The following is a 20,185-nucleotide window of genomic DNA, read 5'->3' as shown; positions in this document are numbered from 1 at the left end:
TGCTCTGGTAGCACAAAAGCAGCCACAGACAATGAGTAAACAAATGCGCGTGGCGTATTCCAATAAAACTTTATTTACAAAAATACGTGGCAGGCTTGATTTGGTCCACAAGCCCTTACATTTTACGATCTCTGCCCCAGTTAATGAAATAACCCTTGGTCAGACCTGTCCAACAATGCTCCAGTATGACATTGATAGAATATGCCGCACACTTGCCTTTCACCTTATTTCCAAGGTTGGAGAATGTTTCTCAACACCCCACATTCCAGCAGCCCCTTCCACAGTGGTGCCCGGCAGGCCTCTTTCTCTTAGTCTTATGAGAAGATGAGAGGTGAGAATGCTCATTTGGCCTCCCCTTGGGGACGGACACCTGCATTGAGCCGCTGAAGACTCTTTGGGGGCTGACAGCTTCTGGAGCCCAGGATCTCATGTTGGTCTGGGAATCAAAGGGTGAGTGAGACCAGAACTCCCCAAGAGAGGACAGACTTCCACAGTGGCAGGGAGTGGAGCCCCTGCTGGGTAAAAATCCTCTCCTCACCCTGTCCCTACCCAAGTTAAGGGTGGCCAGCCTCGTCACCTCCAGGTCTCAGTAACCCTGGCAACGGTAGAATCCTTGGCCCAAACTTTTCCAGGATGACCCAGAAGGGTGAGGGTACCATCTCGGAGCATCATTACCCTCACTGCCTTCTATTCCACACCAGTTAGAGGCCCCCACCCTCTTGGCCTGGAGAGTGAAGGTTCTCTGTGGGCCTCCCGCAAATAATGACACTCCTCACCCCAGCACTCCAGGCTCAAGTAGGAAAGGGCCCTTCCCAGGAAGTGGTGGTGGAAGCTCCAGATTTCCTGGGGGGCTCCTCAGCTGCTGCCCAGCCCTGAAGAAACACCTGGGAAGCTATTAGGGCCCCAGTCGCTGATCTGAGACCCCAGCCCCTGTTGCTTCAAAGAGCTCAGGTAGGGCCTTTATACTGTAGTCTGCAACATATCAACCAATCAAAACAGGGACGGATACACTTATCCCTCGGAGTGCCTCTCTCACACCTCTATACACACACCTGCCTCCTCCCCCAGCCCTCACCCAACTGTCCCCCTAACAAGAAGCTCACTAGGCCACAAGTCCACTTGACAAGCCAGTGACAACCCAGCCAGGGGTCTTGTAGCAGTCCGTCTGGGCAGGGGCTTTATCCATACACAACCGTCCGGCTCAAGGGGGTTTCTTCCGCGCTCCCCCGGCCACACCTGCACACTACCCCATCGCTCCACTCTCCACTCAGGGGCCTCTTGCTACGTACTCCAAGGGCACATTTCCAAAGAGGATAAAGGGGCATGGGGAGTGGAGAGAGGCACAGCTCAAGGTTCCGGCTTAGCCTGGACGAGGACGTCTCAATACGAACAGAGCACCCTCCAGCGCTCGGGGCATACGCCAAAGTGCGCCCGCAGGCGAACCCCCGAGAGGAACTTCCGGACTCACGCATGCGCAGAGCCACCAGCCTCCCATAGTCCCTCCCGCGGGCGTTTCTCGCACCTGCGCAAGATCCTCCAGTCCGATAGGGGGCGGTGAGCCGGTCCTCACGCGGCTTTGGCACTGCCGGCGTAACACGGAAGCAGCCGCTAACCCGGAAGAGGTTGCGGTGTAGGGCTGTGGAGGCAGTGGTGGCAGCAGCTGCGACTTTGGAGCCAGTTGAGGCGCTGGGATGAACGCCCCTCCCGCCTTCGAGTCGTTCCTGCTCTTCGAGGGCGAGAAGAAGTAAGTGGAGCAGGCCGGGGCGGGGACGGTCGGACCGAGGGTCGGTCGCAGATTCTGGGGCTTCTCCTGCCCGTCCTCTGCGGGGGATGGAAGCAGCTTTTGCTTGAGCGTCCGCTCGGCCGAGTCTGCCAAAGTAAGACAGGCCTGCGAGGCGGTGGTGAGTCTCCCCATTTTGCAGATGAGGACACTGAGGCTCAGAGAGGTTAAGTAACTCCCCCAGGAGCACAGGAGGTGGCGGGTCTGCATTCGAACCCAGAATGTCTGGCTCCAAAGTCCTTTCTTTCTGGAATCTGGCAGCCTCCTCACTCATCTTCCTGCCCGCCACCTCTATCCTCCTTGCTGCAGCCAGAGTGGGGGCTCGTAGACTCCCATCCGATCTTCATTCCCCTGTGTAAAAGCTTCAGTGACTCCTCACGGCCTGCAGGGTGAAGGAGAATGTAGTCTAGGGGTCAAACAGCTCGGCTTGGCTCCTGGATCCCCCCCTTAAGGACTTTGTATCTTTGGGCAAGTGACTCAGTCTGCCTGAGGCCCACTTTCCTCATCTGGAAAATGGGCTTATTACTGCATTAAATCACAGGATTTTCGCTAAGGGGAGATTAAATGAGGTAATGTATGTAAAGTGCTTAGTCCAGGGCTCAGGGCATAGAAGACCCTCATCGTCGGCTTTTCCTTCTCTCAACAGCCTGGTCTGCAGGGCTCTGTGGTCTGGCTCTTGCCAGGCACTTCAGTGTCCCTGAGAGCAGCGGTTCTCGATCGGGGACCATTTTCCCCCCCAGGGGGGCTTTTGGCAATGTCTGCAAACATTTTTGGTTGTCACCAAGGGGCTGCTCCTGGCATGTAGTGGGTAGAGGCCAGGGGTACTGCTAATATCCTGCGGTGTACAAGACAGCCCCCTACAGAGAAGAATTATCTGGCCTAAAATGTCAGTGGTGCCAAGATTAAGAAACTCCGCTTTAGGGAAAGGAGCAATCCAGAGTCAGCGCGAGTCCCACGGAGTCAGGGCGTGTCTGGGGTCAGGGTAGAGACTCACTGCTGCCCTGAGTCAGGGGTCTTCATGGGACGAAGAGATTGGGAAAGGCTTCCAGGAGGAAGTGGGACTTGAGCCTGCCTTGAAGGGCAGGGTTTAGACTCGGGGGAGGAGGGGAGCCCCTGCCCCCCATCTGTTGCCTCTGCCTCTTCCTAGGATCACCATTAACAAGGACACCAAGGTACCCAATGCCTGCTTGTTCACCATCAACAAAGAAGACCACACGCTGGGAAACATCATTAAATCGTAAGTTCCAGGTCCAAGGCTCTCGGGCTGCCTTTAGTGGGGCTCTTTGAGGCAAAGCATCAGGTCCAGAAGATTTTCTTTTTTTAAAGATTTTATTTATTTAATTTTTCCCCCCAAAGCCCCAGTAGATAGTTGTATGTCATAGCTGCACATCCTTCTAGTTGCTGTATGTGGGACTCGGCCTCAGGATGGACGGAGAAGTGGTGCCTCGATGCGCACCCGGGATCCGAACCCGGGCCACCAGCATTGCAGCGCGCGCACTTAACCACCAAGCCACAGGGCCGGCCCTTTTTTTTTTTTTTTTTAAATTTTCTTTTTTTTTTAAGATTTTATTTATTTTATTTTTCCCCCCAAAGCCCCAGTGGATAGTTGTGTGTCGTAGCTGCACATCCTTCTAGTTGCTGTATGTGGGACTCAGCCTCAGGATGAACGGAGAAGTGGTGCCTCGATGCGCACCCGGGATCCGAACCCGGGCCACCAGCATCGCAGCGCGCGCACTTAACCACCAAGCCACAGGGCCGGCCCTAGAAGATTTTCTTAAGTCTGTCTGTTTTTGTGCTAATAAGCACAGAGAAGCAGTCAGGATTAGCTCCCACCCAGCTGCCCCTATTGGTGACATGACCGCAGTGACACCTTGCATTCTAGATGTGTGTGGCAGAGACTGAAACTGAACAGAGTAAGAAGTGGGAGAGGGGCTCTGTGGTTAGCCGGTGCCCCTGGTGGGTTCCTGCTATTGGTTGGTGAGTATGTTTACACCAGTTAAGTCCTGGCCAGGTGGGTGGTCAGTGACGTGGTTGCCGCTCTGGCCCAGGGACGTGTCATTTCACTGCCGACAGTGCCATCAGTGAAGCCAGGCCTCTCCCAGGTTTGCGTGTTTGAGGCCGAGGCGGGAGCCGCCTGGTCTCCTGGTGTAAGTAGGGGGTGGGGTTGCCCATCTTCTGTCCGAATGACTCCCACCCTGAATAAGCCAGTGGTGCACCCCTGCTGCTCCGCTGCTGTGTGAGCCCAGTGTCCCCACCTGTGCCAGGGCCCTCCTTCTTGGTGCTCACATTTGACTGAGCTGCTCTGGAGAGAGACCCCGCTTGCCCAGGGCACAGCACACGATGCAGGCTTCACGTCACACAGCCACGTAGAACAGGACCCCACATGTGGACAGCAGCTGCCAGCTGGTGTTGCCCAAAGGACCTCCATCTCCATTTCTTCACTGCTCAGAGCTGGGGGCCCCTGCTCCCTTTATTTGCTGTGCCAGATGCTCTTTTGGGGCTGGAATGGGGCTTTTGTGTTTTGGTTTACTGAACACTGGCTGGATGTTTACAGCCTAGGGAGGTCTCTTTGTGGGCGCTGCGGGGTCCCTGACTTCCCCTGAGGGAGGAGGTTGCTGGAAACCCTGTTTACCAGCTAGGGTCCTTGATGCTCATGGATGTAGGGGGGTGTGGGAGGAGTGCCCACATGGTATATCTTCTTCAAGTCTGTTGTCTTTGAAGATTTTGGGGGGACAAAAAAAAACACTAAAAATCAAGAGTAGGGAACCACCTGGGGTCAGCCCCCAGTGTATTTGCTTACACGCCTCAACCCAATGGGAAGGTTCCTTGGTTAGAAGGCCTGGTAAGCCAGAAGGGGCCAAAGCCCCAGGGGCACTGGGCTCGCCTCTCTCACACTGCCCATCTCTCTGTCTCAGACAGCTGCTGAAGGACCCACAGGTGCTGTTTGCTGGCTACAAAGTCCCCCACCCCTTGGAGCACAAGATCATCATCCGCGTGCAGACCACACCAGACTACAGCCCCCAGGAGGCCTTCACCAATGCCATCACAGACCTCATCAGCGAGCTCTCCCTGCTGGAAGAGCGATTCCGGGTGAGGAACCAGATGTGCAGCTTGGGGGTCGGGGTGGTCTAGGTGCCAGCCTGTGCCCAGAGCTGCAGTGTTCTTATGCCACATAAGATGAGCCCTGGGTTGTTTCCTCTGATTTACTTGTGGAGGGAGGGGCAGAGGTGATGACAGAGCAGGGACCTCCACCACAGCCTCTAGGCAGCGTGGACTAAGGGGTTACGGAGTTGAGCCCCAGGGCCTGCTGTCTGCATCCATGGGTGGACCCTACCTAGCGCTCCAGGGTCTCCTTGGGAGCTCTCGTGGTCCCTGTGGAAGCAAGAGGCCTAGTGACCCTTGGGGCTGCTCCTCCAAGTCTTTTCTCTGTGGTGTTCGCTGCTTTGTGCTCTGTAAGGTCTGGCTGCTTCCAGGGCATTAGTTTCTCTAGGGGGCAGCTCATCCTAGGATGGGGTCCCACAGTTAAGAAGCCACATGGGTGTGGTCACACCTGTTCCTGCAGGGGACTTCAGAGTTGAGATGAGTTAGAGTGGGAAAGATCCGGCGTGTCAGCTTTTCATATCTAAGTCATATGCCCACCAGGAGGTCCCTCTGCCCCACCTCACTCCCACCCCGGCAGCAGGACCTGTGCTGCAGAGAAGTCACGGGCTGGGCGGGGCTGGCTCAGGGGGGTCCCTGGAGCTGCTCAGGGCCCCGGTTTGCTGCCTCTGTTCAGTTCTGGCAGTGCTCTGGAGAAAGGCCGTGGCAGTAGTTTCCCGTCAGACCTTGGTCAGGGATGCTGGGCTTGCGTTCCCAACATCCTCACCCCGGCCATTCCAGCTAAGTGTGCTGCCTTCTTCCTCCCCAGGTGGCCATCAAAGACAAGCAAGAAGGAATCGAATAGTGGGCTGGAAGGAGTCTGGTTTGGCGAGTTCTGTCCTGCACCGGGCCCTTCTGCAGGCACCAAGTGGAGGAGAGCAGCTCCTCCCAGCTGTGGGCCTCCTTGTAGATATCCCAGTGAGCCCCTCACCCCCCGACACCGACGTGTCCTGTACATAGATTGTTTTACCCTCCTAATAAAGTGTGGCAGGGAAAAGACCTGGATGTGGGGCTGGCCCCGTGGCTTAGCAGTTAAGTGTGCGCACTCCACTACTGGTGGCCCGGGTTCGGATCCTGGGCGCACACTGAGGCACCGCTTCTCTGGCCATGCTGAGGCTGCGTCCCACATACAGCAACTAGAAGGCTGTGCAACTATGACATATAACTATCTACCGGGGCTTTGGGGAAAAAAAAGGAGGAGGATTGGCAATAGATGTTAGCTCAGAGCCGGTCTTCCTCAGCAAAAAGAGGAGGATTAGCATGGATGTTAGCTCAGGGCTGATCTTCCTCAAAAAAAAAAAAGACCTGGATGTGGGCTGAAGCAGAGAGAGGTGACTTCACAGCAAATGGATTGTCAGTCTCGGTGGAGGCAGGTGACCTGTGTCAAAGCCACTTTGGGGCCACATTTCAAAGTAGACTGACCCAGAGACCCAGGCTTCTGTCTGGGAGGGTGGCAGGAACAAGCTCATTCTTGACAACAACTGGGAACTTGGGCGGCTGCCAAGGAGGCCGTCTTGAGCAGAAGGAAACTGAAAACCCATGTAGTTCCATGAGTCTCTGCTCTAGAAGCCTCAGCTGCCAGGTCTGCCTGTCTTACTCAAAGTAGGAATACCAGAGGGCCCCCAAACAGCTCACCACAGGCTTCTCTTACATAGTAGTTTAATAAAAATTTATTCACCGATAAAAAGATCCCCATCATGAGCCCAGAAGCTGAATAAGTTAAGTTGTGTCCCTGGTGCTCTGCGCAGAGGCAGAGCTTGTGCTCGAGGCTACTGTCTCTTCCATATGGCTACAATGTTGGAGTCCGTCAGAGCGGTGAGGTAGGTACAGGTGGGGTTGGCCACCACCATGTTCACCATGGTCTTGGTCACCGTCTGGCCAAGGGCCCAGGGCTGGGGCCACTTCAGGATCTGGTGGGAAGAGAGGGGGCTGGGCTTCTGCTTCCTAGATACCAGGCCCCTCGTCCTGACAGTCCCCGGGGGCGGGAGAGAGCCATGTATACCTGCGTGGGTGCCTGCAGGCCTGCCGGCAGCGGAGGCTGCTGCCTCAGGATGTGCCTGACGTCGTAGACCCACACGTTGCCCTCCTCGTCCCCACAGAGCACAATCCCTTCATCTGCCAGGACACACACTGGAATCTCAGGGGGGCAGGGATGGGCAGAGCTCCTAGAGGTGGCGGGTGGGTGGGATAGGGTGGGCAGGCTCACCAGGACAGGTGCTGAGTGAGAAGTAGGCCAGCTCGGTGGGTGACCACTGCAGCCGAGCCAGGACCACTACCGCCACTGTGGACTGGCTGCCCCGGCCCAGCCACGTCTGGCCCCAGCTCCACAGGTAGATGGTGCCTGGGCTGTTCCCCTTAGAGGCTGTGGGGGAGAACAGAACTGTGCCTAGGGGCCTTCTCCAGACACTGCCTGTTCCCCAGTGGGGACCCCTCAGAAGCCTTCAGACCAAACCCCAGCCCACGGAGAAGTGACCCACGAAGGCCTTCCCAGGGCCCACCTGCGTCTCAGGAGGCCAGGTGGGCCCCTGAGCCAGGCTCACTCACCCACGACATCCTCATTCACAAACGCCAGCCCATCCACTCTCCGTCTAGATGCCTCGGGGCCCTCGGGGAAGACGAACTCCACCTCACACACCCTGGGGGGCAGAAGACGCTGGTCGGCTATTCCTTACACACACAAGAAGCTGCTCATTTGTTCAGGTATCAGCTGGGCATCTACTCTGGGGTCTGCCCTGGGTGAAGGGCAAAAGATGCAACCAGAAAGACCCATTCTGGGCCTTGGAGGCGTTCAGCTTTGCCCTGGAAGGAGGAGCTAGCACCTGGGTGTACTGAGTTCCAGGTGGTGGGACTTTAGAAGCATGAGGGGCTGGTTCTTCCAGGATGGGGGTGGGGGGAGTGGCCAGGAAGGGTTCCGGAAAGAGGCAGTGCCTCTGGGACTGAGAGAAGAGCAGGAGGAGTTCACGAGGCAGCTGAGCGCTGGGGGCCTGAGAAAGTAGAGACTGGGGAGGGGTTTACTCTGCCCCCAAGGACAGTGGGGGAGGAGCTGCTGAATGTTTCCTCGCTGAGACTGTGTGGGGTCACAGTGTGCTTGGAAAGTCCAGCCAGCAGCTGCCTGGAGTGCTGAGAGGCCACCTGGAGCCAGAAGGCAGCCAAGTACCAAGCATGAGAGGCAGATGCATCTGAGATGCAGGAGGAAGGCCAGACGACTCGGGGGCCACGCAGACATGGCCGGGCAGAGAGGAGACAGGCCCAGGGCTAAACTCCCAGGGCAGCACAGTCACCACCAACACGTGGCTGGAGAGCTGCCACAGTCTGCGGAGACTTCCCCTCCCCTCCCTGAAGCAGCTGCTTCACTCCTGCCACCCACTGTAAACTTCTTCCCAGGCTAGTCACTGCACTTAGGACAAAACAAAATCGCACCACGGCCAACAAAGCCCACAGGCCCTGGTCCCGGCAACCCTGCCACTTCATCTTGTGCCATTTCCTCCAGTTTTCCAAGCTGTAGCCAGACCTCCCCGGTCAGCCAGCTCTCCCTGCCGCGGGCTCTTTGCACATGCTGTTCCCTCTGTGCGAGCACCTTCCTTCCCTCTCCTGCCTGACTCCCTCGCAGGGCTCACGGACAGCAGGAGCCTGAGACCCCATCTGTCCACCACTGGTCACCCCTGTTCCCCTCTCAGAGCACCCTGTTCTCTTTCCTTCATAGCTGATGTCACACTTCGTAGGGTTCTAACTGGCCACCTTAGTTTAAGGCCTATCTCCCCCACTAGGCTGTGGGCCCCACGAGGGCAGGGACCCCACGCCGAGCCATCTCAGGTCTTCTGGCTGGTACAGATGGGACACAGGCCTCACCCTGGTGTTCCCTGGGCCTCATCCCTGTCCAGACACACCTCCCTTGTCCCCGACTAGCCCTGGGATGCAAGTTGCTGTCCCTGCTTTACAGATAAGGAAATTATGCTAGGACAGAGGAAGGTCACTCTGCTAGTGGGTGGCAGGACCTGGGGCGGTTGGTGAAGCCCCACGTTGAAGGTAATGTGATCACAGCCCAGTCCCCAGCCCAGCGCAGGTAAGGAATGGGTCACAGGATCCCTTCCTCGAGAGCCCAGAAGGTGGGATGGGGGCATGGTTTGGGCAGGTGTGCCCGGGGTCAGACATCTGGACTGGCAGCCGCCCAGCTCTGAGGCTTGGCTTTCAAGGCATCCCCACCTGGCCTCACCTCTTCTTTTGAGGCTGGTCCAGCCGCACGTCCCAGCAGCAGCAGCCACCCTCGCAGCCAGCCAGCAGGTAGGCATCCGGGCAGGAGGCAACCGGGCAGAGGCGCAGGGGGATGGAAGTGGTATCAAGCGTGAGCAGCTGGCTGCCAGCAGGCGAGACAGAGAGCGTGAGCCCATGGACCCAGGTGTCCACCTATCCTAGCAGCTGTCCCCTCCCCGCCAGCCCTGCCCCAAAGCGTTACCTGGCCTGGAATTCGTAATCGTGGTTGGGCACCCCAATGTCCCAGAGGATGATCCGCTTGTCATAGGAAGCCGCTGAAGAGGTGATGGGAGGAGGACAGGTGGCTCTGAGGAGGCCCTGCTCCCTCCTGCGGGCCGTATCCCAGGCTGAGACTGTGGTCCCAAGGCCAACCCCTCCAAGGCAGGGAGGAAGGGCCTCAGCTAGGAGATTCAGGGGCCTACAGTCCCTATCTTGCTCTAACCCACACCAGGGAGCCGTCTTTGGGAGGTCTCTGCTCACAGAATACCCTTGTTGGGTTCACCACACCTGGAGGGCCAGGGGTATCCACCCAGGTCAGACAGAGTGGCTCAGGTTGCTGGCAAGCTTCAAGGCCACAGAGCAGGTTGGAAGAAAAGCCCGGATCCGAAGCCCAGTCTGTTGACTACGAAGCCACGTTGCTTCTACCACGGCCGGAGCCGACCTCGCAGCCCAGTGTGAGGCCCACCAGCCCCATGAGCTCCCCACCATCCCAGGGAGGGAGCACTGAGGCGCCAGGCTGCAGGACGGGGGTGCCGGGGAGCCCCAGGGGTCTGGGGAGCGGGTCTTACTGAAGAGGTGGGTCTCGTGGGTGGGGCTGAAGCAGAGGGTGGCGATGGCCTTCTTGTGGGCCCGGATGACCCCGCAGCAGAAGCCGGCACGCACGTGCAGCAGCCGGACCAGGCCCCGCAGGCCTGCAGCTGCCAGCACACTCCAGCGCTTCTTGTGGCCTGCCTGAGTGACCACCATCAAGGCTGTCCAGGCCACTGAGAAGAACTCCTGGGGGAAGAGGGGGAGCAGTCACCGAGGGGCAGGTCATAGAGCTATATGTGTGTGCACAGGCCTGCAGCATCGGGCTGGGGAACTGAGGCCCAGCACCAAAGAAAAAGGTCACCTGGTGAGTAGGTGGCCAAGCCTGGACCCCCAACCTAGCACTCCCGCCCCCAGGAGCCAAGGCTCTCCCTGTCACCCTGCAGGAGCAGGCCCCTGGCACTCACCTCGCCTGGTGCCTTGTACTTGTGCAGCACGATGCCCGTCTGGCAGTCTATCACACACACGGCCTCCCCGCCACACGTGGCCACGGTCTGGGACGTGGCCCCTGCATGCCCTGTTTTGAGGGGTCAGCTTAGTAAAAATATTTTCTGTAAAGCTTCCCCCTGCAGCTCCTCCTGGCCTTAACAATACTTTTTAAGCTCTCCGTTCCTCAGGATTCCCCACCCACCCACGCAGCCCCCTCCAGGTGGCATTCTGGGGCTCCCTTCTAGAAAGCTTGTTCTGCTTGCTCCCTGGGGCCCCGCCCTGGCCCTGCCTGCCCACCATGGATGTACCCTCCTCCCAGGCCGGCTCGAAGGCGCAGGCCCAGAGCTGGGTCTCCAGGTCCCGCGGGCTGTTGTTCTTGCTGTGGCACTGCAGGAAGTGCAGGGGCTCCAGCTTCAGGGCCGGCTGTGGGGGCAGAGGGGGGTCACGGCGGCCCCAGCCCTGGCTCCCACCACGCACTCCCTGCCACCTTACTAGCTTACCTGGCTGCCATCAGAGCCCACGGGGCTGCCCTCCACTGGAGCCAACGGTGAGGTGCACACTCGCTTCTTGGGAGAGAGGTTGAGTGGGATATCATCTGACCGTTTCAAGGCCACTGGCCTAGCCTGTGGAGGGCATGGGAGGCGGGCTGATGGCCTGGTGACCATGGGCCCATCTGCCCAGGACTTTCTTCCTCCCCATCACAGGCTAGACTGCACCTTCCCATGGTGTGGGATACACGGGCCGACCCAGGGTCTAAGAGAACTAGCTTGGGCAGCTGAGGCCATCTCCTGGCTCATTTCCAGCACCCCCCTCTTCCCTGCAGCCTCCCTAGGCAGGAAGGGCCAAGGCAGGCCCTTGGAGGCCTGGGAGCTGCATGGAAACACACTCACCCTGGGCTGGGCAGCTGTGGATTTTGGGGGCCTCTCTGGGCTGTCTGCCTCATACACCTGGATCCCACCAGAGGCCACCAGCTCCTCAGAGATCATCCGCACCTGGATGGGGCCAGGCCATCAGGGAGCTGGGCACAGTCCTGGGGGCCCCCAGCCCCTCCCCAGGGAGCCTGTGTTTCCTAAGTTAGGAAAGGTCCTTTCCAGCCCACAGGGCTGCCTTCCCTAACCCACCCCACTCCCCACAGCCCCTCATGGCCAGAGACCTCCAGGGCAGCACAGTGCATAGGAGCCAGTGAGAAGCTGGGAGAACTGACCCCCAGCACAGTGGGGTGAGGACATACCCGCCACTGGGTGAATTCACTGAGGGACTCGGGCCCATAGCGGACATCCCTGACAGCAGACCTCACAAAGTCCTCCTGGGCCTTCTCCGCCTCCTCCTCTGGGCTCAGCGCAGCCATGAACTTCTCCCAGTGAGCTGTGACCTGGCCCGAGAGGGACCAGATTCAGGCCCAGCCCACCCCAGCTCTCCTGGACCCTCCATGGCACCTCTGCCTGCAATCTCATGGCCATAGGTGTCTCAACCTGGAAGCCTCCCCAAACCACAGCCTTCTCAGCTGCAGGCTGCACAAAGCTAAGCAGCACACACACACACACATACACACAAGTACCAGCGCCAGAAGCAGGAGCTGGCCCCGGTACAGTTACTGTGCTGGTGTCTCAGCCTCCCCTGCTGGGCCCTGCCTGCACACCGGGAGGGCACAACCTCCAAGGACAAGAGGCCAGGCACCACCGCCAGTCTCAGAGCAGCACGACAGGCCAGCGGCTAAGGGCTGCTGGGTGTCAGGGCAAAGAGCTCCTGTCATCGCCCTCAGAGTCCTCCAAATGTCCGCTTCTGTCACTCCCTCCCCAAGGCCCCTGACTGCTCCCAAGTCCCAGACACCTCCCAGCTCCCTTACCCTGCTGGTCAGCTCCCGGTTCAAGTTCTCCACCTGAGAGGAAGTGGACGAAGCATCCTTGCCATTGACCTTACGGAGCTTGGGCAGGAGAAAGGATACCTTCAGGTTGTCACTGACCTGGGGGATGAGGAAAGAGTGGCTCCAGGGTGCCCAGCCTGGGAGTCTGGGGCTGCTGATCCTGAGTCCAAGAGAGTGCTGGCCCTGGGCACGGGGCTGGTGGGGCCTCGACTTACTGTCAGGAAGGGGTTGCCCTCCAGGCTGAGCTCCTCCAGCTGTGGGAACTGGCACAAGGCCGAGACGTCCCCCAGCTGGTTGTTGGCGCAGCGGAGGATGCGCAGGTGGGGCAGGCCCAGGTTGGTGGGCAGCGTCTCCAGCTGGTTGTTGGAGAGGTCCAGCTCTTGCAGCTGCGTCAGGCGGCTCAGGAGCTTGGGGTCCAAGTGCTCGGACAGCAGCTTCAGCCCGGACAGGCTGGAGTGAGGGAGGCAGACCAGGAGGGCTTAGGGGCAAGCCGCCCCCCCACCCCCCACGCCTCTGGGTGCCTCGGAAGGCTTTTTCACCTGGCCGCTCTTGCGCATACACAGCTTCTCCCCAAAACTCCGCTTTTTAAAATCTTGTAACTATTTTAGCACTCGGGTAGCGTGGCCCCCTCCAGGATGCTTTTCCTGATCCTCTGGGGGGCTCCTCTGTAACTGTCTCAACAGGTTGCTCAATACTCTCTTTCTGCAAGACTGTCTCCCCAGCAGCCCGGGTCCTCTTCAGGGGTAAGGCCACTCGGGCCCCACTCGGCCCATCCCATACGAGAGGGCGGCGTTTGGCCCGAGCGATTAGAGGCTCTGCCGAACTGAGGGGGCGATAAGGGCGCCAGGCAGGGAGTGGGCAAGGGTCCCCGCCTTTCTTCCCGCCCGCCCGGCGACCGCGGCCCAGGAGGCGGGGCTGAGGGGCCCCGGCCCGGCGGACGCCCCGTGGCCCCCGGCCCGCCTCTTACTCCAGGCTCCGGATCTTCCCCAGCCGGTCGCTCTTGGGTCGCCCCCGCTGCATCAGCAGCCGCGCCGACAGGGGGCCCATGGCGAGGAGGCGCGGCCCGCGCGGGCCCGATCGGCGACACCAGCGTCGGCCGAGCCCAGGAGGTGGCGCCGCGCGAGCCCCTCGGTAGTGACGACCGGAAGGAAGCGGCCTCGCGGGCCTCGTGACCCGCGCGCGGACTACAACTCCCAGCGGTCCCCGCGGCCCAGCGGCCCTGCGGCTGCGCCCTGGCCCCAGGACGCGGCGATGGCAGCTGCGGCGGTGGCGGCCCCCGAGATCCTTCGGGAATGCGGCTGCAAGGGGATCCGGACCTGTCTGATCTGTGAGCGGCAGCGCGGAGGTGACGCGCCCTGGCAACATCCACCGCAGGTGAGGTCTGGGAGAGGAGCCGCGTCCACAGCTGCGTTCTTCACATGGGGAAACTGAGGCCCAGATCGGCCATGAAGACGGGCCCCGGATCAAACCGTGTCAGGGGCTCTCGGGGTGGAGCGTTGCGGGGTGAAGAGATGAGGGCTTTGAGGAGGGGGCTTGGAGTGGGGAAGGGCCTGGAACGGGGGCGCAGTCCGACCACAGCGCACCTCTGGGGCTGGGGGGCAGTCTGACAGCAAACCTCCACGTCGCCCCCCCCCGCGTGTCTTGGGCTTGGAGCTTCATGGGCCCGTAGGGAGACGACACGGAAAGAGTAGAGGGTGCCGAAAACCAGGGCAGAGGGCCCCAGAAGGCCTTGGACGGAAATGGGCAAGGAGGAAATTAATCCAATTAATTAACCAAAAAGGACTCAGAGCCTTCGAGCTGGGCAAGGACGTTCCAGCCGGGGGAACTGCTTGGGCAAAGGACCGGGGGAGGGGCGTGTGCCTGGAAGGTGGGGGGATGGCATGGTCGGTGGGGCCTGACCAGGCTGGATTTGTCCTGAGGGTTATGGAGGGCTCCTGAGGAAGTTTAAAGGAAGTTACAAGTGGGTTGGAGACAGATCCTTCGGTGGGAAGGGCGCATAGGAAGGTACGAAGGCTGGGAAGCCAGGGAAGAAACTGTCGCAATGTCCCTGGTAAGAGCTCGGAAGGTCCTGTGGAAAAGAGTGTGGCGGTTCCTCAGAAAATTAAGAGTAGAATTACCATGTGATCCACCAATTCCACTTCTGGGTATATACCCAAAAGAATTGAAATCAGGGTCTGGAAGAGATATTTGCACGCCCATGTTCATAGCAGCACTATTCCAATAGCTAAAAGGTGGAAGCAACCCAAGTGCCCATCAACACATGAATGGATAAACAGAATGTGATACTGAACTGTGGCGTGGCTATGGGTGTGGAGGCACAGGGCTGGGGGGCGGGGTAGTACCACCTTCCCAACCTGATGGCTGAGGGATGGGTGAAATGTACAGGATGATGCTCCATTTTCAGCGTGTCCTGTGTGAGGTGCCAGGAGACAGGACACGGTGGTTCAGAGATGGGGTGGGGGTGGTAGCAATGCCTATGGAACTTAAAGGGGGAGGAAGCAGAATTAATCAGGCAGGGAGGACCTCAGACTGCCCTGCAGGTCTGACAAAGTCTTGGCCAACCCAACTGGAAGCTCCAGAGCACATTAGGCAGTCCGGTGTTGGGCTGAAATGGCCAGGCCCATGCTGGGTCACCGGCCGGGGGCTGCCCAGGACAAGGATGGCCTCCACTCGAAACCTGAGGCAGATCCCGAGGGCACTGCTGCAGGAGGTCGTTAGCCTGGCACTCCTCCTGATGACTGGCAAGCTCTGCTCTATTTTGAAGGGAGATTCAGGCAGTGCCTGTGGCTGCCACAGGGTAAGGCAGGGCCCAGAGACATCCCCTCCTCAGCTGCAAAGGGCTTCTCCCCCTCTGGCCTCCCAGCATGTGCTGCTCACTCCCTGGAAGCCTCAGGGCCTCAGCTTTAGGGGCAGCATATTCCTCATCCAGCCCTGCTCTGGGCTGGATGCTTTCACACACTTTAATTCTCACGAGGTTGGGGAGGACAGAAGACACTCCGCAGCTACAGGGGAACAGTATGGAATTATAGGCTGCTTCCTGGCTGTGTAGCCTGAGGCTAGTTCCTTAACTTTGTTGAGCCTCATCTGTAAATTGGAGAATGAAAAATGGTTATGCAGATGCTCTTTCCTTTTACAGATGAGGAAAGTGAGAAAGGAGAGGGCTGCAGGCCTTTCCCAGGAGTTTCTGCCTCCTTCTAGACTCCAGCTGCCTTCCAAAGTGGCTTCAGAGGAGGATGAGCCACTGGGCAGGGGCTGCTCCCGAGGGGGCCTCCTGGGGGCACATGTGTGGGATGAGCCAGAGCTCCAGTGGCTCCAGGACCCCTGTCTTTCTTGTGCAGAAAACACACCGTTTCATTTACTACTCTGACACTGGCTGGGCCGTGGGAGCCGAGGAGTCTGACTTCGAGGGCTGGGCCTTCCCCTTCCCGGGTGTGACGCTGATAGAGGACTTCGTGAGCCAGGAAGAAGAGGCCGAGATGGTGCAGCTGATGGACCGGGAGCCCTGGAAGCCCTCACAGTCAGGACGGAGGAAGCAGGTATGCCGGCCCTGAGCGGAGGAGCACAGTCACCCCGCTGGGCCCTCCAGACTCATCGTCCCCGAGCCCCTTTGCTCACCTCCCTCTCAGTGCCCTCCTCTGCAACGATACCCCACGGCGCCCCAGGGCCACTGGGGCAAGTTCCCCCTGACCTCTGGCTGCGAGTGGGCAGGGCTGCCAGATGGTGTGTGTCTGGGGAGGGGACAGGCCAGTGAGGCGGGACTCTAAGGCAGAGAGCCACTCAGCTCTTTCCGCCCCTCTCCCCAGCTGACCTAGTGCTGGTGGCAGTCATGGAGGGTTCTTGAAGGCTGCCAGCTGCCTTCCTGTCTGAAGTTCTCTCCCCATCAGTTTCGAGTCTCCTTGCACCCATTCTGCTGATGCGGCCTCCAAATCCTGAACCCTCCCTGTGTTGGGCATCACAGCCCCCTCCTTTCTTGGTCCCACTCCTCTCTCCTTCCATTGCTCACCTCCAGCAATCTTCAACTCCCCGAGGACTTGGGAGCCAGCCATTGGGCCACCTTCTCTCTTGGCAGCCTTCCTTACCCAGCCAGGATACCGCCGCCTGTTACACCGTCACTCCCTCGGGTGCTCCCTCACCCTTTTGCCTCTCACTTGTCATCACTCTTTGCCCTCAGCCACAGCCATGGTCGCATCCAGCCCCCACCCCCACCCCCTGACACCCACTCCAGGCCTGCTGGTGGGGCTCCCCCGGCTCCACTCTCCACCACGAGCTGGGCCTTTTTTGCTCCCACAGTCACCGACCTCCCCCAGCTCATTCACTTTGCCGCTCTCCTTCCAAACCTTCTCTTTGCCCCTCCTCACTCCGCTGATGACTGTGCCTCTCTGAGAACACAGCTGCCTGCACTGTGGGGACACTGTTTCCTGCTCGCCTGTGCCCCAGGCTTCTTGCCAAGCCCCCGTCCGGCTGTGAGCTGGATGCCATTCCCTCCTGCTCAGAAGACATCGTCCAGCATTGTTCCCCTCTCTCCTCAAGATCACTTTTGCCTTGACTGGATCTTTTCCCCCAGCCTACCAGTGAGCTCCACCTCTCTCGTCTCTGCAGCAGAGCTGCTCAAGAGTTGTTGAATCTCTTCGATTCCTCTCCTCCCTTAACCCACTCAAACACCACTCCCACCGCTGACCTCCATGCCCTACACCCAGTGGCCAGTTCTCAGGCCCCGTCCTTGGGCCTTTTCTCTTCTTCAGAGGCTCCCTTGTTGCTCTCAGCGAGTCATAGCTCTGCACGCTGTGGGTGTGTCCAGGCCTCCCGTGTTCGTATCTCCAGCCCAGGCATCTCCCATTTGTCAGACCCGAGACCGAGCTCTCGGCCCACACCTGCACCCCTCAGTGTCCCCATCTCAGCAAACTCTGTCTTCCATCTGCTTGGGCCGGAACCCGTGGATCTTTCCAGATTTCTCTGTCTCTCCTTGGTAATTCCTGTTAGCTCTTTCTTCCTTCAAACATACCCCGAATCTGAGAACATACCACCCCCACCACTGCCACCACCAAGCTGCAGGAGCTTCCTGTGGCTTCCTTGCCCCTCTGTGGTCAGTTTTCAGTAGAGAGGAAAGTGACACCACTGATACCTCGTCCCATCGAGTCGCCGCTCTGTTACAGACCCAGCAGAGCCCCATCTCAACCTAAACGCAAAGTCCTTACAACGCCCGGGAAGGCCCTGCGTCGGCCGCCAGCCTGTCCTTCAGGACACTGCTGCTCTCTGCGTGTCCCCCACAGCAGCCTCCTCAGTGTTCCTGAAATGCTCCAGCTTCATTCTCGCTACCCAGCACTCCCATCTCAGGCCTTCTGCCTGCTGCCCAGAGGTGGCCTGCAGGAGCCAGGGCACTCTGACATGCAGCGGCACCCTCCACGGGAGGGGGACCAGAGGGGAGTCTGCCGATAAATGCTCCTCTCTTTCATCCCTTGGGCTACAAATCTGAAGTGTATTCTAGAAGGCTTCTCCCTAATGTGTTTTTTTTAGATAGAAGCCACGTACCATAAAATTCACCCACTTTAAGTGTGGTGAATTGGTTTTTAGTATATTCACAATATTGTGCAACCATCACCACTATCTAGTTCCAGAACATTTTCATCACCCCAAAGGTGATAAAAACCCATTAGCAGTCACTCCCCATTCCCCTGTTCCCCAGCAACCAGTGATCTACCTTCTGTCTCTGTGGACTTGCCTGTTCTGGACATTTTGCATAAATGGGATTACATAAAATGTGACCCTTTGTGGCTGGTGTCTTTCACCAAGCATAACGTTTCCAGGGTTCAGCACTTTGCAGCATGTATCACTGCTTCTTTCTTATGCCTGCATGCTATCCCATCATGTGGCTATGCACCATTTGTTCATCCCTTCATCCGCTGACGGACACTTGGGTTGTTTCCACTTTTTGGCTATTGTGAATAGTGCCACTATGAACATTTGTGTGAAAGTTTCTATGTGGCCACGTGTTTTCAGTTCTCTTGGGTACGTAACTGGGAGTGGAACTGCTGGGTCACGTGCTCACTCTCTTCTCCCTCATGGTTCTGAACCCCAGTTGTGCCCAGTGTTGACCAGCTGATAACACTGCCTTGGATTGGCCTTCTCTCCCTCGCTGCTCGTCCTTCCCAGATCCCGACTCCTTGGTGTCCCGTCCCGGAGCATGCCACCTATACACCACTGGCCTTTTGTCTCTAGCTCTGTTTTCTTGGGTACCTGGGCTGAGACATCCCCCCGACACTTCATATCCCCCTTCCCTGCTTTATTTTCCTCCTTAGCATTTACTGCCGTCTGATGTTGGCTGTTTATTCACATCTCCTTGGTGTCGGCCTCTCCTGCATGAATTCATGTGAGGAATTTTTGCTTGTCTTGGTCACTGTGGTTGAATTCTTCAGAGCTGGTCTGTGATACCATTTCTGTCAACTCACACACTTCTACACTTCTTTTTTGTCCTCATCCTTCAGGACTACGGCCCCAAAGTCAACTTTCGGAAGCAGAAGCTCAAGACCGCTGGCTTCAGAGGCCTCCCCAGCTTCAGCCGGGAGGTGGTGCGGAGGATGGGCCTCTACCCCCTCCTGGAGGACTTCCGGCCCGTGGAGCAGTGTAACCTGGACTACTGCCCGGAGCGCGGCTCGGCCATCGATCCCCACCTGGACGACGCCTGGCTGTGGGGGGAGCGGCTGGTGAGCCTCAACCTCCTGTCCCCAACCGTGCTGTCCATGTCCCGGGAGGCGCCCGGCAGTCTGCTGCTCTGCCTGGCCCCGTCGGGCTTCCCGGAGGCCTTGGTGGAAGGTGTGATGGCTCCCAGCAGGTCCGTCCTGTGCCAGGAGGTGGAGGTGGCCGTGCCCTTACCCCGCCGCTCTCTGCTCGTGCTCACGGGGGCTGCGCGCCACCAATGGAAGCACGCCATCCACCGCAGACACATCGAGGCCCGCCGCGTGTGCGCCACCTTCAGGGAGCTGTCCGCCGAGTTCTCTCCTGGCGGGAAGCAGCAAGAACTGGGGCAGGAGCTCCGGCAAGTTTCTCTCTCCTTTCAAGGGAGGCCCATGTGAGCCGCCTCCCGGGGACAGGAGCTGGTGCTGGGCCTGGCTGGGGCCACGGGCTCCAGAGTCGATGATGCGCCAGGACTGAAGCGGGGAAGCCCAGCACAAGGGTCTTTCTTCCCAGCCCGTTAGGTTTGAAGAGGAGACTGCGCGACACCCTGGGGCCGTGGTAGGGGGAGCCCTGGTCGGGAGTGCGTTTTGGTGGGAATGTGTCTCAGGTCTGTCCCCTTTGACCTGCACCGTGCCCACTTGTTTGGGTTACTTAATTTGCCACAGTTTGAGGGCAGTGGCATAATTTGAGCTTAAAAATGTTGGTACCACTTGAAACCACTTTCCCCTTTCTCCATCTCTCTAGTGAGGTTTCCCGAAGTCCACCTGCGGTCCCGTCACTTGGGCAGTGTGTTGGACTGGAGAACGGAATTGGTAGATTTGAGGTTTTTATTATTTCACACTTCAGAGCTGGTGATAGCTTCTGAGTCAGGCTCTGTCTGGGTCATGCTTGACCCCTGGGGTGTGGAATGCATGAGGACAGGGAACTCTCCTGAGAGTCGGGCATCCCCCCCACACCCGGCCCCAGTGCTCTTAAAAAGTAGGGGGAAAACGTCTCTTCAGCTCCCAGGACAACACAAGGTGGTTCACTTTGTCTGGATGGGTGGCTGTCCCAGAGCACCTGCGGCCAAGAGAGGAGCAGGTCGTGGAGGCTGAGGGCAATAGCGGTGGGCCCTGGGCCTGCGTGACCAGCCCTCTCTCCTGCTGCTTATATGACAAAATACACTCAGCTCACCTGCCACATGCTGGGAGCCAAACTCGAGGGACCAGGGCCCCATCACAGCCTAGAAAGGTTCATGGCCAGCA

General features: G+C 58.7%; 3 protein-coding genes across 4 annotated transcripts; 2 read left to right on the top strand and 1 right to left on the bottom strand.

Annotated features, from left to right (window-relative positions):
- The first annotated feature begins 1,612 nt into the window (after window positions 1–1,612).
- On the top strand, window positions 1,613–5,923 carry POLR2J (RNA polymerase II subunit J). The gene is made up of 4 exons (XM_004442141.3): window positions 1,613–1,744; window positions 2,928–3,017; window positions 4,696–4,870; window positions 5,688–5,923. The coding sequence occupies exons 1-4, from the start codon at window positions 1,692–1,694 to the stop codon at window positions 5,721–5,723; spliced, it is 354 nt and encodes a 117-aa protein (XP_004442198.1). The 5' UTR covers window positions 1,613–1,691; the 3' UTR covers window positions 5,724–5,923.
- A 647-nt stretch (window positions 5,924–6,570) lies between these two features.
- Window positions 6,571–13,393, bottom strand: LRWD1 (leucine rich repeats and WD repeat domain containing 1). 2 transcript variants are annotated; one of them, XM_087417696.1, is made up of 15 exons: window positions 13,237–13,393; window positions 12,485–12,719; window positions 12,252–12,368; window positions 11,637–11,777; window positions 11,296–11,397; window positions 10,906–11,028; window positions 10,714–10,828; window positions 10,384–10,493; window positions 9,958–10,165; window positions 9,372–9,543; window positions 9,132–9,272; window positions 7,463–7,554; window positions 7,125–7,280; window positions 6,921–7,033; window positions 6,571–6,828 (listed from the first exon to the last, which is right to left on the bottom strand). In XM_087417696.1, the coding sequence occupies exons 1-15, from the start codon at window positions 13,314–13,316 to the stop codon at window positions 6,688–6,690; spliced, it is 2,046 nt and encodes a 681-aa protein (XP_087273822.1). In that variant the 5' UTR covers window positions 13,317–13,393; the 3' UTR covers window positions 6,571–6,687. The 2 variants fall into 2 exon arrangements, with proteins under 2 accessions (XP_087273822.1, XP_087273823.1); XM_087417697.1 differs by having other exon boundaries at window positions 9,372–9,444; window positions 13,237–13,391.
- An 87-nt stretch (window positions 13,394–13,480) lies between these two features.
- ALKBH4 (alkB homolog 4, lysine demethylase) lies at window positions 13,481–19,657 on the top strand. The gene is made up of 3 exons (XM_004442143.3): window positions 13,481–13,643; window positions 15,608–15,805; window positions 18,752–19,657. The coding sequence occupies exons 1-3, from the start codon at window positions 13,521–13,523 to the stop codon at window positions 19,337–19,339; spliced, it is 909 nt and encodes a 302-aa protein (XP_004442200.1). The 5' UTR covers window positions 13,481–13,520; the 3' UTR covers window positions 19,340–19,657.
- The last annotated feature ends 528 nt before the right edge of the window (window positions 19,658–20,185 follow it).

This window comes from Ceratotherium simum, chromosome 26 (genome assembly GCF_057802395.1).
Source record: "Ceratotherium simum simum isolate JZ-2026a chromosome 26, ASM5780239v1, whole genome shotgun sequence".
Lineage (NCBI taxonomy): Eukaryota > Metazoa > Chordata > Mammalia > Perissodactyla > Rhinocerotidae > Ceratotherium > Ceratotherium simum.
This window is presented reverse-complemented; position numbering and strand designations above follow the sequence as displayed.

What these genes read in the sequence shown, in the direction of transcription:
- POLR2J (XM_004442141.3), top strand. Translation starts at nt 1,692, where the DNA reads ATGAACGCCCCTCCCGCCTTCGAGTCGTTCCTGCTCTTCGAGGGCGAG. An exon ending in CTGGGAAACATCATTAAATC is followed by an intron (nt 3,018 to 4,695) that starts GTAAGTTCCAGG and finishes TCTCTGTCTCAG; the next exon opens with ACAGCTGCTGAAGGACCCAC. An exon ending in TGCTGGAAGAGCGATTCCGG is followed by an intron (nt 4,871 to 5,687) that starts GTGAGGAACCAG and finishes CTTCCTCCCCAG; the next exon opens with GTGGCCATCAAAGACAAGCA.
- LRWD1 (XM_087417696.1), bottom strand. Translation starts at nt 13,316, where the DNA reads ATGGGCCCCCTGTCGGCGCGGCTGCTGATGCAGCGGGGGCGACCCAAG. An exon ending in GGGAAGATCCGGAGCCTGGA is followed by an intron (nt 12,720 to 13,236) that starts GTAAGAGGCGGG and finishes CCCTCACTCCAG; the next exon opens with CCTGTCCGGGCTGAAGCTGC. An exon ending in GTGAATTCACCCAGTGGCGG is followed by an intron (nt 11,398 to 11,636) that starts GTATGTCCTCAC and finishes GGCCCCATCCAG; the next exon opens with GTGCGGATGATCTCTGAGGA.
- ALKBH4 (XM_004442143.3), top strand. Translation starts at nt 13,521, where the DNA reads ATGGCAGCTGCGGCGGTGGCGGCCCCCGAGATCCTTCGGGAATGCGGC. An exon ending in CCTGGCAACATCCACCGCAG is followed by an intron (nt 13,644 to 15,607) that starts GTGAGGTCTGGG and finishes TTTCTTGTGCAG; the next exon opens with AAAACACACCGTTTCATTTA. An exon ending in AGTCAGGACGGAGGAAGCAG is followed by an intron (nt 15,806 to 18,751) that starts GTATGCCGGCCC and finishes CTCATCCTTCAG; the next exon opens with GACTACGGCCCCAAAGTCAA.